Source organism: Rattus norvegicus, chromosome 15 (assembly GCF_036323735.1).
Source record: "Rattus norvegicus strain BN/NHsdMcwi chromosome 15, GRCr8, whole genome shotgun sequence".
Classification (NCBI taxonomy): domain Eukaryota; kingdom Metazoa; phylum Chordata; class Mammalia; order Rodentia; family Muridae; genus Rattus; species Rattus norvegicus.
This window is the reverse complement of record NC_086033.1, coordinates 3,378,123-3,394,554: the sequence shown is the minus strand read 5'-3', so window position 1 is coordinate 3,394,554 and position 16,432 is coordinate 3,378,123. Positions and strand designations below refer to the sequence as shown.

The 16,432-nt window shown below is 41.8% G+C and overlaps 1 protein-coding gene across 2 annotated transcripts in view; it reads left to right on the top strand.

The window, feature by feature from the left end:
* The window catches only part of Vcl (vinculin), an 89,823-nt gene that overhangs the window by 10,337 nt on the left and 63,054 nt on the right, over positions 1-16,432 (top strand). For both annotated transcript variants that reach the window (NM_001107248.1, XM_006251639.5), the window contains exon 2: positions 15,933-16,003. In NM_001107248.1, the coding sequence (NP_001100718.1) occupies positions 15,933-16,003 (71 nt within the window). The remainder of the gene's footprint in view (positions 1-15,932; positions 16,004-16,432) is intronic.

Below are 16,432 nucleotides of genomic sequence, written 5' to 3'. Positions count from 1 at the left end.
GCTGAAAATTAGAACTAACAGTATTTTGAGACTCACTGGGGTGCAGAAAATAGAGTCATTGGCCCTTAGAGAACTTCCCACTGATAAAATTTCCAGTTGAGTGACTTTTAAGAGGAAAGTGGCTGCATTTGCTGCAGTTCTTAGCACAGTTGGCCACTGTCCAGGTTAAAGTCATTCCTTCGTTTGAACACAGCTTAAATCATTCCCACAAGTAAGCTTTCTGTAAAGGAAGAAAAAGGCCATGCCTGTTTTAGAGTTGGAAGTTGATGGTCCTCTAGTATCTAGCTTCCGACGGTTTTCACCTTTGAGTTCCCACCCCAAAACGCTCACTGTTTACCTGGTGGGAAGTACACTTTTATTCATATGTTAATAAGGGGTTGGGAGAAGCTGGCTCTGGTGGTGCACATCTTTCATTTCTGTTCTCTGGAGGCAGAGACAGAATTATCTCTAAGGTTGAGGCTAGCCTAGTCTATGTAGAGTTCCAGGCCAGCCAGTACTATGTATTAAGTTGCTCAATAAAATGAATAAAATGCATAAGATAAGTTGGATAAGTGGATGGATGGATTGAATACCCATATACAATCATAACTTCTCAAATATTAACATTATATTATATACTGTAAGTGTGTGCGTTATTGGGTATTGTGATCAATGCTAGGATATTTAAACAGAAATCATGGCGTGTAGTACAACCATCTAAGTCATGCTGTATAAGTTCCAGGCACAACCCCATTGTGCCTGTGGAGACAATCCTGTCATTGTCCTCTAGACTCTGCAGGCACCTGCACTGTCGTGCACCTCCCCACCATACACATAATGAAAAATAAAATAGGCCCTGACCCTCCCTACCTTTGGCTATTTGGTGATAGGAACCATTGGATAAATTATTTAGTTCCTAGTTCCTCTTCTGTAAAACAGATAAAGTGTACCTCTCGGTGTTGTTTGTATTAACTGAGTTCACAGAAATATTTAGAACTATTTATTGACACATACTCAAGAGCTCAGTCTGTATTAGATTTTATCACTAATATGCTTTCCCAGAATTTTAAGTCACATTTTAAACATTCATCTAGTTGAGAAGACTGTTGATTTTAAAAAGGCCTAAGCATAGCTCTAACTTTTATTCAACAAGGCAAAGCGCCAGTGAAAGCTTCCAGTAGAATTCCATATGCCGTGCAGTACACACTTTCACTAACTGTGGGAGAAATATCACAGCTTTAGGTAGTCGAACCTTTGATTTCCAGTTTCCCATGATTAAAGACAATCTCTTTTTTCCTTTTTTTTTTTTTTTTGGAATTGGTGGGGGATTAAATTGATTAAAACCCAGGGCTTTATACCTGCTAGGCAGAAGCGATACCATTGAACTATACCCATCTATACTACCCATTATTCCCCCTCCTTTCTTCTTTCTTTCTGTTTTTGAGATAGGGTTTTGCTATGTTGCCCAAGCTGTTCTTAAATTCCTACATTCAAATAATCCTTTTTGCTTCCCAAGTAGCAATATTTCAAGAACGGACCTGGCTTAATTTTTTTGTCAGGGAGGGGGGGCTTCAGGACAGGATTTCTCTGTGTAGCCCTGGCTGTCCTGGAACTCATTCTGTAGACCAGGCTGAACTCAAACTCAGAGAGCCGCCAGTTTTTGCCTCCCAAGTGCTGGGATCAAAGGCATGTGCCTGGCTCTGGTTTGAATTTTTAATTGCTGTCTTTTGATTGGAATAACAGTAAGGAAAAAGTGTTTCATTGCACTCCTGATTTAAAGCAAGAGTTGGGTTTAGGTTTAGGATTTGAGCAGTTAGCTTAAGTATTCTTGTCTTACCTTCCTTCCTTTCCCTCATTTAAAAATGATTTATTTGTGTGTGTGTGTGTGTGTGTGTGTGTGTGAGAGAGAGAGAGAGAGAGAGAGAGACAGAGACAGAGACAGAGACAGAGACAGAGACAGACAGAGAGGCAGAGACAGACAGAGAGGCAGAGACAGACAGAGACAGACCGAGACCCTGGAGCTGGCTGTGTGCTACTGGATATGAGGGCTAGGATTCAAACTTGTGTCCTCTGCCAGAATAATATAAGCTTTTAACCTCTAAGCCCAGTACCTTTCTTAGTCATTTATTTTGAGGCAGGGTCTCCTGTGGTTCAAGGTGACTTTGAACTTCGGTAGCCTAGGATGGCTTTGTGCTCCTGATTCGATTGCCCCTGTGTCTCAAGTACTAGGATTATAGGTGGGTGCTACCATATTCTGGGTTATTGTCCTATTTCATTAACAAAGGAGCAAACAAACTGTCTGGAGTAGTTTAGCATTTAAGAGCACCTCTTGCTTTTCCAGAGGACCCGTTTTCAGTCCCCAGAACCTTCTTCAGGCGACTCACACACGGTATGCATGTAGAGCTCAGAGGACATCTTTAAAGTATCAGATTTCTCCCATGTGATTGTCAGGTCACCAAGCTTGGTGGCAAGCACCTTTACCCCACTGAACCATCTGTTTGGTCCTTTGCTTAATACGTTCTACCACATTTGGCTTCTTTGCTCATCTCTTGGTAGATTTTGGGTGGTGTATGTCTATGGATATTAAAAATAATGCTGCTATTTCATCACAGTTTTGATGCCTTAAGAAATGCGGACTCTGTCCCTGATGCGTATAAAGTTCTGGTGGATTTGGGCTGGGACTGTGAACCAGCCTCAGGCTGGAGAGTACACATGCAATCAAAAGTAGGCCAAAGGCTGTTTTTGGGAATGTGGTGGGAAGATAAGAAGGGAAGTTTGTTTTACTTTACGGAGGCTATTTTTGAAATGTGAAGGAATTAGCCTGAGAAGATGGGAAAGTCTATTGTGAGAGAACTTAGGGAAGAGTGTAAGTGTGTAATTAGGTGTGAACATAGAGAAGAGTGTAAGTGTGTAATTAGGAGTGGGCAAGGGTTAACAGTGAGGTCAGGCCTGCGAGGGAAGGGACTTTTTTGCCTTATACACTAGCCACAAAGAAAGAAAAGAAAACTGACTTATGAATATGTAAAACAGCCATCTAATTGAAAACTTAAAAGGTAAAAGAATTAGGGTTGGAAGGATCTTCTCACCTTGAATTCTAGCTACCTGGGTTCTCCATCCTCTTAGGAAGCAAGACCATAGGAAACACTGTCTTAAAAGTACTTGGAGAGAGTTTAGGTACATGTTCAGTCAGATATAGAGTCCTCTTTTATACAGTTGTGACTTGTCACTCTCTTAGTCCAATTTTCCATCGTCATATTTTGTAGAATACTTACTAGTACTTAGAACTCTTGAGTTTGAGGCCAGCCTGGTCTAGGTCAAGTTCTGGGACAGGGAGGGCCACATAAGAAGATACTTGTCTTGAAAGAAAGAAGATAGTCCAGTGTTTCCCCACCTTTTGGAATCCTACTGCCTGGATTACTCTCCCTCCCTTGTTACGATGGGCCCAGCATACATACTGTTCTATGAAGTTAATCTCTCTTAGTGTTTCCGTGACTTGGCCCAGGTTCTTATCAAACCATCTTACAAATTAGAACTCCTTGTGTTCATGTGTTTCTGTCCTTCCTTCTGACCCCTGGTGTCCAGCTTTTAGCTCTAGAAGGGGCCTAGTACTCCTCATTGAGTGGGATATTAATACTTTGATTCAGCTCGTTGTATCTGCAGCACTAACTACTGAATTTGTTTGTTCTCTCCTTCCTTCCTTCCTTCCTTCCTTCCTTCCTTCCTTCCTTCCTCCCTTCCTTCCTCCCTTCCTTCCTTCCTTTTTCCCCTTGCTCATCATCAGAACAAGAATGAATATATATACATATACATATACATGTATGTATATATACATATATGTATATATAATTATATATTATATATGTGTATATATATATGTATATACACAAATAAAAATAAGTTCTGAGCCATACTAGCAGTGATTTAATAGTTCTGAGGGCAGTGATCTGCCATTGCATATGTGCTAAATTTTATTTCCTCATTTGAGATGTCTCCTGAGTGAAGAAGCTGTAAGTCAGGGAACATCATCTCGGTTGCATCTCCAAAATGAACATTTTAATGTTACATTTTATTTGCTGGTCTACAGCTTCCGCCAAAAGGCAGATTCCTTGTTTTCTGAGTCATGCTACTCCAGGAAGGAACAAGAGAAACTTTCCTCACGCTTCTTGCCTGGAAATGGACCCTTTAAACTTATGCTTAGCAATGAAATAGATAAACTTTTCATTTCTTTCAGTGACATTTGGCCAATCTTTCGTTCTGATTTTTTCTTCTCTACCCTCAGAGCTACTAGTCTGTAGAAAGCTAATCGGCTCTTTATTTCTCCCTCAAGTAAATCTTTTCAAGTGTAATCCTGATCTCAACATCTTCCTGCTGAGAAATCTGCTAAGCTTCCTTCACAGTGTCTTCTAGTTTAATATAAAATAAATTTTTTTAGTTTCTTAAATTTTATTTTATGTGTATTTTTGTGTGATTAATATACAGCAGGTATGTCTGGTACCCAGGCAGGTCAGAAGATGGTGTCCAATCCTCTGGAAGTGGACATAAGATTGAGCCACTGTGTTGGTACTGGGACCTGAGCCCAGAGAAGACTGACTGTTAACACTGAGCCATCTCTTATGCCCTCCTCTACCTTGAGGAGAATTGCCGCAATCCCTTTCTGCTCTTATTTCTTACTGAGAGCAAGGTTCAGCAAACTATAAACTCTGCCAAATTTTTATTGTCCAGGGACTAACAATAATATTTACATTTTTGGCTAATCTTGAACTCTAGGCTGTCTGCCTGCCTCAGTTTCTTGGGTGCTTATTATATGTATCCTGAGTTGTATATTGCAGATGTGCAAGTCCAGCTCAGTATTTACAGCTTTAATCTTTTGGAAAAAATAAAAAGAATATTTTATGACACGTGAAATTATACAAAATTTAAATTTTAGTGTCCATAAGGAAAAAATAAAATCGGAATATAGCCATGCCTGTTAATTTACAGGTTTTGTGTGGCTGCTTTCACACTTAAAAATGACAGTTGAAAAATTGTGACAGTCAGAGGTCAGATGGCTCACAAAGACTAAAATATTTACTATCTGTCCTCCTCTTTAAAACAAACAAACAAACAATCACCAAGTAGATTTAGAGACTTGTAAATAGATTCAGAGAGGTTCTAATGCAGTGGCCTCATTTTAAATACAAGAAAATGATGTGCCAAGGAGGCCAGGGAGGTATGGCATCTCCTGGAACTTCGTGGAGTTACAGATGGTTGTGAGTCTCCCTGTGGGTGCTGGGTATTTGAACCTGAGTCCTCTGGAAGAACAGCCAGAGCTCTTAATGGCTGAGTCATCTCTCCACCCCTGTGATCCTTTTTAACAACAAAGTAATGGACTGTTTATTCTCTCAATTCTTCCTAATTCAGTCTTCACTTTGCCCTCAGGGAATAGTCATTTGAGATAGCAGGGTTGGAACATCCTAATGGTTCAGTTATCTCTGACAAATGTTCAATATCTAGATTGCGGTATTGATATTTTGTACCGTAAGCAAAGGAAACAAGCTTAGGATTCCTACAAGTCTTTCTCTTGGCTAGCCCAGTGCTCTTACATGAGGAGCAAGGATGAGATTTTCATTTGCAGAAGGCCCAAACTCAAGCAGCACTGTGCTGGGGGTGCCTTGTAGCCTTTTTCTGTCAGTGCATCTTGGCTAGTTTGGTCCCGAGGTACAGCGCTGTTCTCTTATTTCACTTTTTAGCATGTTTACAACTGAGCCTGTGCTCAGCCTGTGTGGATTCACACTGATTGTGTTTACATTTGTTGAAAGAATTAAAATATCTAGAAGAGGAGGGTGGGCAAGGGAGCTCAGTGGGTAAAAGTACTTGTTGTGGGAGCCTGGTGATCTGGGTTCAGTCCCCAGAACCCACATTAAGGTGGAAGGACAGAGGCAATTCTATCCTGTAAGTTGTCTTCTGACCTCCTCCCCCTAACAATACGACACAGAAGAAGAGGAAAAGCTTTTAAAGGTACAACTTGGGACATTTCCTTAGTGTAGATATCCTGAAGGTTTGTCTTTTGGGCATTTTAATTGACAGCCTTATAGTTTGATTTCTGTATTTTACAGAAAAGAATTTTGAATTCTGGCTTCCTATGAGAAATTGAGGCTTGAGTACTGCTTGTCCACTAACAAAGAAGTAGGGAAATGTTGCTTTTGGCCCCGATTTAATGGGTCAGAGTATTTATTATGGCCTGGAGTCAAATTCAATTACCATATTGTAAAAGGACTCTGAATAATCTCCAATTAGCAAGCAGAGTGGCTCTTAGCATTAATAAAGACATTTAGACTTTTGCACTGGGTTACTATTTCAGATTTTGGCACCAGTAATTAATTAAAAGGAATAAAAAAGCCGATATTGTAGGTCAGTCCTGGTTCAACTTTAAAAGCTGGTTGAAGCCAGGTTGACTCTGTGTGTGTGTGTGTGTGTGTGTGTGTGTGTATTTGTGTGTATTCGTGTGTATTCATGCACACTTGCACATGCACACATACATGTGTATTCCTGTGTTGTACACCTACTCAAAGAAAGAGCTTACTTTTCCCATTTATTTATTTATTTACTTATTTATTTTTTTTCGGAGCTGGGGACTGAACCCAGGGCCTTTCTCTTGCTAGGCAAGTGCTCTACCACTGAGCTAAATCCCCCAACCCCCACTTTTCCCATTTATTGAGACTGAGACGTAAAGACAAGCCTAGGATACAGAATTAGAAAATAGCGAAGTGAGGTTTGGCTCTCACGCCAAAGTCAGAGTAGTTTTCTACTCCACAGTACCTTCCGGGATGGGCATAGAATGTAGCCTTTTTAACATGGAAATAGATTGTTCCTAAAGTCACTTACAGTAGCTGCCCCTGAAAATGTTTGGTGGTAGTAATAGGTCTAGGCTCATTTACAAAGGCTACAGTGTTATTTACATTCTGCACATTTGTGGACTTAAAACTGTTAAGGAAAAAATGTGTTTGTAATTCTAGCTAATAAAGCAGAAAAAAAAAACCCTTATGCATTTAAACTTTTGTGGGAGACTTTTGAGAAAAGTAGGTTTGTTAGGGGGCAGCAGTGAGGAAGGCGGAGATTGGATTTTGGTGGGGTCTGGGCTGCTTTAAGGCACTAATGGCACAGTCACATATATGGCTTCCCTTTCCTTGATCAGGCTTACACCACCTCAGGTGGTGATGTCAGCCTGACTTCTTCCAGTAATGTTTAGCTTTTCTACTTTCATATTTTAGTCATGTTTTAGTGGCTTGAGGCCCTAGCTGGTCATCTAAATACAGTTATAGAATGTTAGAGTTTCTAACAACAGAAGAAGAAATGAAAATAAAAGGTTTTCTTACAGGAATTTCTGTACAGGAATTAGGAGGAGTGGAGGAATTAAAGAGTAAGTGTGGGCAGATAAGACGTTAGTAGAATTTAAATACTAATTCTTTTCCTGTTTCAGTGAGCAGTTGTTTTCTGAGCTCTTACTCTATGCCAGTCACTGTGTCACAGCTGTGAGGGGAAAACCATTCTCAGACCCAAAGTCACAATTTCCCTAAGGAATTTGCATTATACTTTGAACATTTATTAAAAATAGCATTCAGGTCATCCAAAGATCTTTCTTTCCTCATCAGTACTTATGAGTATGAAATAATTACTTAAATATAACCATTGGGGGATGCTACTGAGTTCTCCTTTAGTCTTTTTTAATACCAAAAACCAAACCAAACAAAAAAAAGTCCTTTTTTATTTTCCTATAGTTAATGCTTGATTTATTATCATTAGAAGCAGGACTAAACTTGGGACTTGGGGGATCTAGAAGTCACCTAGGTATGTGTTTGAAATCAGCATGAAAACCACTTTCGTATTTGGTAGGCCTCTCTATTTGGTTGGCCTCTAACTTTCTTAAGAGAAATCAGCTTTGCAAATCCCATTGCTCTCCTTCCCTCCCTCCCTCCTTTTCTCTCACCTCCTCTCCCCCTCCCTCTTTTTCTTTCTCCTGGGAATTGAATGCATGGCCTTGCACGTGCTAAGAGTGTACCCCACCACCAAGCTACATCTCCAGCCCAGATCTTCATTCCTGAAATGAGGTATCTGGAGTGCACTGCTATATTCTTTCTCACCCTACAATTCCCAATTCACCATGTGGAAGAGGCCTTGTTTGTGTTTCTTTGAGGGGATTGGGAAGAAAGTGGGCAGGTGAGGAAGATAACAGGCATTTTCCTGTTTATTTGGTGGCTCTCCAGAAGACAGCTGTAAGTGGTTGTGAAGCCTATGGAAGAATGTTGAGTTGAGAGAGAGGATGAAGTATTTGCATGTGGAAGGAAGCCTTTGCACTTTGGAAGCCTGTTCCCTGTGTCTTCTTAAATAGGGTCTAGTGAACCAGGCTGCTGTGCTAGCATTTATCCAGCCGTAATTAATGCAATCTCAGTTGTTGGGTAGAAGAGACAGCTGCTGCCAAGGCAGCTTAACTTGAGCTCCAGGAAACCATGGTGTTGGAGGAGCTCGTTTGACATTAGAGGTTGGCGTTAACATGGTTCACTTGCCCTTTGACTCGCACGACTGTGTTCCTATTTGTGGACATATGCATTAGTTTATTGACATTTGTCACAAGTGGAAACTTTCAGCACTAACAGTTTCTTGTATTTTATAAATTGTTATGTGCCAAAGGATATTTTGATAAAGTATGGATTTTCTTTTCTCCCCTCCCCTCTCCTCCCCTTCTTTATGGTTCTGTAACTTCCTAACCTTTTCACATGTCTTCTCTGCTCAGAACCCCATGTTTCTGCCATGTACACCTGTGCTTTCTCAACTGGCTATGCGTTCATATATGATACCCCAGTGACTGGAAAGCCCTCTTTTCTGTTTCTCCTGCAGAGCGGTCGGTTGGCCTGGACTCCTTTTTCTTTCTACTGTTTTAGTAAGTCATGGAAACCGGATGTAACCCTAGTGGAGCACACAGTTCTTGCTTAATCATTTGCCTTGTCTAAGAAGGTCATGGGTAGATTCACTTAACTTGTATCCCATGGTAATGTACACAGTGCTTACCCTATAGGAGGTGCCTTGGTAAGTGCTTGATTCAGTGAATGACTAAGTTGGAAAGTGGAGGGGACTACAGTCCTAGTTTTTCTGGATGTATGACTTTAAATACCTGCTGGGCTGGCTAGTTAGGAATGATTGTCAAAGGTTATCAGTGAAGGGGTTGGGTCAAATGCAAATCTATCTCCATTATAGGAGAACAGTGCTGATATAGGTTACACACAGTACATTCAAATGGCCTGAGCCTGGCATTGGGTACATTTATAGGTCACAATGACTTTTCTGTATAATGGATTGCCCAGGCCAATGATGCCGCTGCCTTAAAGACTGACTTGAGCTAAAGCATCATCTCATGCGCAAGTCTGGTCTTGACTGGTTGGTTGGTCATAAATGGCTGTTCTTGTGGTCTGTGGCAGTGTAAAGGCTTAGAGTAAGGTCCTGTTGTCTGGCTGAATACGATGGTGTACACCCTTAATCCCAGCACTCCAAAGGTAGAGGGCAGGGGGATCTCTGTAATAATAGCAAGATTATTCTGGTCTCAAGGCTACTCAAATCAATTTAGTGAGGTCTAGGACAGCCAAAGTTACATAGGGAGACTTTGCATTTAAAAGAAAGGAAAGAAGGAAGCAAGAAAAGAAAAGAAAAAAAAAAGAAGAAAGAAAACCAATTGCTTAAACATGGTCTCACTTTACAGCCCGGGCTGGATTCTTACCTCATAATTCTCCTTCCTCATTAAAGGCTGAGGGTAACAGCATACACCACCGTGTCTGCCACCTTGCCACCTTTTGTAAAGCCCTGTAGTCACCACTTACACAATACACAGTGGTGATAGAAATCCTCTCTGCTGTGTTTTTGTCTTAACCATTTTCTTACATTTAGTGTAGCTAAGGGAGACATCTAGTAACATATTTTTCAGTCTAGGTAGTAACTTGGCTAGCCCTTTCCCCCTCCCCTACTCCCCTGGAAAGAAAGCAGTCATTCTACATTTTTGAACTTGAGTAGGTCGTGATGAAAAGATTAATGATAACAATAGAAAGACAGAAGACAAAAGCCTTCTTATATAGAATTTTTGATTTGAAAGTCACATATTGAACAAAAGATATTTAAATTAACTACAGAGCGAAGTAGGAGTCTTCAGAAGAAGCAAGGCTTCCTGCCAAGTCCCTTGAAGCCGCCCCCAGGCCTGTTTCTTATTCACCACCACTGTTTCAGTTTATATGACCAAGGATGTGTTCTTTCTTCTTCTCTTCCTACCACCTAGGCGACACATAGTTGGCAGGGAGCACTTGATTATTGGATTGCATATAAATCAGGTTTTAAGAGCAGTGACTAGCAGTGAACCAATATGAGTGCTACAGAGCACTAGGATTGAAATTTAGCAGTGACAGCTGACTTAAAACAGTGACCAGACAACTTGCTCAGGACTTCATGTAATCAAGGACCATTTGTTAATATTTTCCTGGCTTTTTAAATTTTAAAAATTGCTTTTAGTGGTATGTGGTGTCTGTGTGTGGATAAATGCACACAAATGCAGGTGTGCACAGAGGCCAGAGGTGTTGGAAGCCCCTGGAGCTGGAGTTGTGAGCCACTGCATAAGACTACTGAGAGTTGAACTCAGGTCCTCTGAAAGAACAGCAAATTTATACTTCACTGCTGTGCTGTCTTTCAAGACCCTGAATTTGTTTTCAGTAGAAAATTTCTGTTTATTTGCTTTCATATATAAGAATTACAGTAACATTGCTGTAATTTATCCTAAAATATTTGGTTAATTACATTTCAGTCCTTTAATACTTCCTTTGTTATTAATAAGTTATTAGAGCCCATCAGAAGCTTACTAACTTTATTGCTACATTTTAGCACTTTAATTAAAAGTATTATTATTATTATTATTATTATTATTATTATTATTATATTAGTGTGAGCTAGAGGCCGGAAGAGGGGATTGAGCCTGTGGATCTGGAGTCTTAGGTGGCTGTGAAATTGTTGACACAGATCCTGGAATGTGGACTTGAGTCCTTTGGATGAGCAGACAGTGCTCTTAATCATGGAGCCATCACCTCCTCCCTGAAGACGCTTAGGTCACAGTGATGGAAGGAACAATGAGAGGAAAAGTAGTTAGATAATTTCTCTGAGGCCACAGCTGCTTATTGACTGATCTGGACGGACAGTGAGGTACCAGATCCTATCATGTATCAGCCTTTGGCTTAACTAACAGGCCAGGTGTTTTGGTGATGTGGCGCTGTCCAGTAACGTGTGAGACACATTACTGACCGACTGGGAGCAATAAACCTCCCAGCACTGCACTTACAACACTGAACACTCATCTCCTGAAACAGCCTGTCCCCCGACCCCTTCTGTTAACTCATTCTTCCTTCCATTACTCGCCAACCTTCTGTAATGTCTTTGCCAAATGACCTCTTCACAAAAGAAGGCTAGACCTGGAACTTGGTGTGGTAGGTGGAGGAGTGGAGGAGCACACAGCTCAGCCAGGAAAGGGAGCACAAGGAAGGGCTCCGTCGGGTGGGTTTGAGTACATGCTTTGCTGAATCACGCGTATCGACCGGTGAGGTTTCAGCTAGGAGATGGTCTAGAAAGGACAGTTCGGCCACCTTGACCTGCAGGTCTGTTGAAGGGCTGCAATCCTCTGTTGTACTTCTGGACAGTTTAGTGTTCATTGCATAAGTATCATAGCATCCAGGGCGTCCAGGGAAGCCAGTTTCTAAGGGTATAATGGACCAGAATGATATCTACTGGTTTGTAAACAACTGATACAGTCGAGGCAAACCAAAGACAAAACTTTGGGTTTTGAAGCCACCAAGCAAGAGATGCCAAGGAATACAGTTCCTCCTGCCTCCCCATGACCATGCAGAGAGTTTCTGTAGTATTCCTGTTTTACAAGTGAAAACAAACAAGAAGACTAGCTCACTAGGTACTGTGTTAACTGGTGGGAGTCTGCAGTGCTTTATAGGAAGAATAGGTTTATGCTTTTGCCGTGGGATCTCACCGGGTTACTCAGGGTGGCCCAGAACTTGCAATCTTCCTGCTCTGGCCTCCTGAATAGCGTGGCCACTAGGCCCAGGTCATCAGAGTGAGAGTTTTCTCCTTGGCTTCAAAGTCTCGGTTCTAGTATTATTTCTTTAGAACACACTGTTTGGTCTGCTTTAATTTTCTTTTAAACCTCACTTTTTGTTTGAGTGTTTTGTCTGTGTACATCTGTGTGCCACACCTCTGTCTCCTGAGTGTTCCACTACCCCTGCCTGGGTTACGCAGTATCAAGCCTGGGGCTTCCCGAGTGCCTGGCTAGCACTCTACCTTCCTGCATGCCTGGCTAGCACTCTACCTTCCTGCATGCCTGGCTAGCGCTCTACCTTCCTGCATGCCTGGCTAGCACTCTACCTTCCTGCATGCCTGGATAGCACCCTACCTTCCTGCATGCCTGGCTAGCACTCTACCTTCCTGCATGCCTGGATAGCACCCTACCTTCCTGCATGCCTGGCTAGCACTCTACCTTCCTGCATGCCTGGCTAGCACTCTACCTTCCTGCATGCTCGTCAGCACTCTACCAACGGGGCCTCAGCCTCAGCTCTTCCTATTTACTTGGGACTTCCTGTGCAACTTTACTAGAATATATTTCCACAGTAGCAGGACACTTACTGTCTGCTTCATCTTTAGTCCCTAGAGCAGGGACTCTGAACAACCCAACAACCCTCCTTTTCTGAAGGAGATTTGGCAGGAATTCACTTCCTTTCCTCTTCCTCCTCTGTTTCCTGTTTCTCCATCCCCCTGCTCCCTATGTACACGTTAAAACACCCTGCATGTTTCTTAACTGTGAATGTTCTTTTAAGTCCACTGTTCTTAGTATGAACTGGTGACTTCATGCCTGAACTTCGTCCTTTACTTCATGAAATCATGGCCCACAGCTTTTTGAATGGTCGGTTTCAGCCAGCAAACACAGTGAACAATACATCTGGAAATATTCTGTCATATTTTATCTGAGAAACTCTTAAAGCAGCTGCTGCTTTGAGAGGCTTTTATTATGCTACAGACAGTCTATTGTCTGTGGAAGTGCTGGTTCTTACACAGCGCTGTGTGCTGCTCTTTCTGAGCTATTAACTTGATAGAAAAAAACTTGTCTTCAGTAATTTATGCGTGGCTTGTATTCCCTAAGAATACTATATTGTCGCCTTTTCTTTAGCTGATTTATTGTGCATTTAGGGATTTTTCTTGCTCACTTTTTTCTTTAAACCCAAATCAGAAGTTAAATGGCTAAGTAGTATTAAGATGTTCCGTAACCGGGCTAAACTTCACATCTCTGCACTATAAAGTGTTTAAAGTGCTTGTGACCGACGTACCTAAGTAGATTATGCTGGTCAAGTGGGTGAGTTTTACTGTGCACAGTGCTGACTCTTACAGTGGTCTCGAAAGCTTTTGGTAATATGAGGTGTATAGTCCACCTCTTTGGCATATTAGATAATTAGGATACAAGGATAATGATAATGGACGTCTAACCCTTGCACAGGAATGGTTTTTGAAAAGAATGAGGAAGATTGTAATTTGTGGTTTAATACATATACAAGTATTATACAATCTAGTTAGTGTGACTTAATATTTTTCCATCTATCTATCTATCTATCTATCTATCTATCTATCTATCTATTCGCTTTACGTCTTGATCACAGCCCCCCTCTCCTCCCAGTGCCTCTCACCTAGGCCCTTCCCTCCTCCCTGCTCCCTTTCTCTTCTGAGAAGGGGGAAGCCCCACTGGGTACCAACCCACCCTGGCACATCAAGTCATTGCAGGACTGGGGACATCTCCCACTGAAGCCAGACTAGGCAGCCAGTTAGGAGAACAGGTAGGTAACAGAGTCAGGGATATTGCAGGACACCAAGCTGCACATCTGTTCTGTGTGTGTGTGTAGGGGGTGGGCGACTAGTTCCAGCCCATGTATGCTCTTTGGTTGGTTGTTTAGTGACTTAATATTTTGACAATTTTTGTAGTGCTGTGGACGATGTTTTATTTACTCACTCAAGTCCTATTTATTAGTTACTATTTGTGGTGTGTGTGTGTGTGTGTGTGTGTGTGTGCGCACGCACACATGTGTAGGTAACATGTGTCTACAGGTGCATGTGCAATTGCATGTGGAGGCCAGAGGTCACGTGAGGCGGTGTTCCCAAGGAGCTGTCTACCTCATTTTGTGATACAAGGTCTCTCATTGGGATAGGAAGTTTGTCAGTTAGCCTAGACTAGTGGCCTGTCTCCACCTTCCCAGCACTGGGATTGTAAGCATGTGTTACCACTCCTGGCTTTTTCACATGGGTTCTAGAACTCAAAGTCTGGTTATCCTGTGTTCAGGGCAAGTACCAACTAAGCTTGCTCTCGAGTCATATTTTCGTCTTTATGAATCACGTATATTTTGTTTTTAAGATAAAGTTGTACTCTGTAGCTCAGGCTTTCCTAGAGCTCAGTGTGTAGCCCTGGGTAGCTTCAAATCCATGGTGATTTTCTCTCAACTTCCTAAGTGCCACAATCATACGTGTGAACCAGCAGCCCTGGCTTAGTGTTAGCAGCCTAAAACTTATATTTTATAAATTATTCTAAATATTTTTTGGGGGGAGCTGGGAATCGAACCCAAGGCCTTGTTTGTACCGGGCCAGTGTAACAGTGAGCTACAGCTCCAGACCTGTTTTGTGATTTTTAAACTGGCCCGGAGCTCACTCTGTAGCCCGGGTTTTGAACACGTGTCACCCTCCTGCTTTAGCTTCCCAGTGCTGAGCTTATAGGTATGAGCTCCCACATGCAGCTGTCGTGAAATACAAAGTCACAAGTATTTCCCCACAGGATTGAGTCTTTATTACCATATTGGCCTTCCTCGAATTAAAATGTGCCTTAATTTGCTTAACTGTTTCTGTTAGGTAAATTATTTTAAAAGTATTTTGGTTGTTATGAATAACATGGTGGTAAACACTTTTGTAAATATTTTTTTTTTTTTTTTTTTTGGTTCTTTTTTTCGGAGCTGGGGACCGAACCCAGGGCCTTGCGCTTCCTAGGCAAGCGCTCTACCACTGAGCTAAATCCCCAACCCCCACTTTTGTAAATATTGTAATTATCACGTTTGGTGACATTGCTTTTAAGGTCTGGAAAAGCATGTTATTTTTAGATTTACATATATATATGCATACATGTGTCATACTAATGTTTCATGTTTTGTTGTTTTGTTTCTAGTATTAGAGTCAGAATGACATTAGATATTTTTCCAGTCCCTCTCCTTCCCCCTCCCCACATATATATTGTGTGCATAATGCTTTATGTATTCATCTCACTCTGCAAAAGTTGTGTACTTTGCGTGTGTGGAGATGATTTCAGTGTAGCATGTGCATGCACATTTTCAACAGGCTTCTCTGTTCCTTCTTTCTCAGTGATGTCTCCAAGTTTCTTTAAAGAAACGGTAACAGCCCTGTGTTTTGACTTCATGTTGTTTTCTGATTACAATGTGAAAACATGCTATGGGAAGGATTCTTCTTTCTCCTTCTGAGACACGTTCCCAGGCCTCCTCTGCTGGCATTGGCCTCATTATGTATTAAGGAAGACGTTGCATTGCGGATCCCCCTGCTTCCTTCTCCTAAGGATCAGGGTTCCAGCTGTGCACCTGGGTGTGGTCCTAGTGATTGTAATTGAAACTTCCTTAACCTTTCTTTTGAAACTAGCTGGCGGAGGGCTTTTGTCTGTTGTTGTTGATACCTGTACTATATGCATACTCTGTGTTAACAGTCTTGATTCAGCCTCTGGAGTGATGGGATTGTGGGTATTTGCTACTGTGCCTGGGCCCATTATGTCTTAGACTGTGTTTCAGACATGCTTTAGTGAAGGGTAGTAACCGTCTGAGAATTTATGTTTGACTCATGCCTTCCTCTTGTAGGTTGGGAAAGAGACCGTTCAGACCACTGAGGATCAGATTTTGAAGAGAGATATGCCGCCAGCATTTATTAAGTGAGTAACTAACCATTTGTTACCAAATGGAATAGTATTCTTGATAAAAAGAAAAAGTGATTGATCCCAAAGTTGCTTCTGTGTGTGTGTGTGTGTGCGTGTGCGTGCGCGCTCATGTGGAGGTGGAGGTGGAAAATAAAATAAGTCCTATAACAAAGATGACTCCCCCCAACCCCACAGTTGACTCTTGGTGGTAACTAGGGTAGCAATCCCTTACTCTGGCACTGGGAATGAAAAATAATTAAGCTTTTCTCCTATTCTTGTATAAAGTTTATTCAGAGTGACTCGGCACCCCTGTTTGAGGAGGAGGATGTGAACCTGTAACTGTGGAAGGAATGGTAGAAGTCATCATGGCATACAGTTCAGTGGGGCATCACTCACGCGCAAGGTCAATCAGAGCCTGAAGCCCAGCAGCTTGTCTCCATGAGA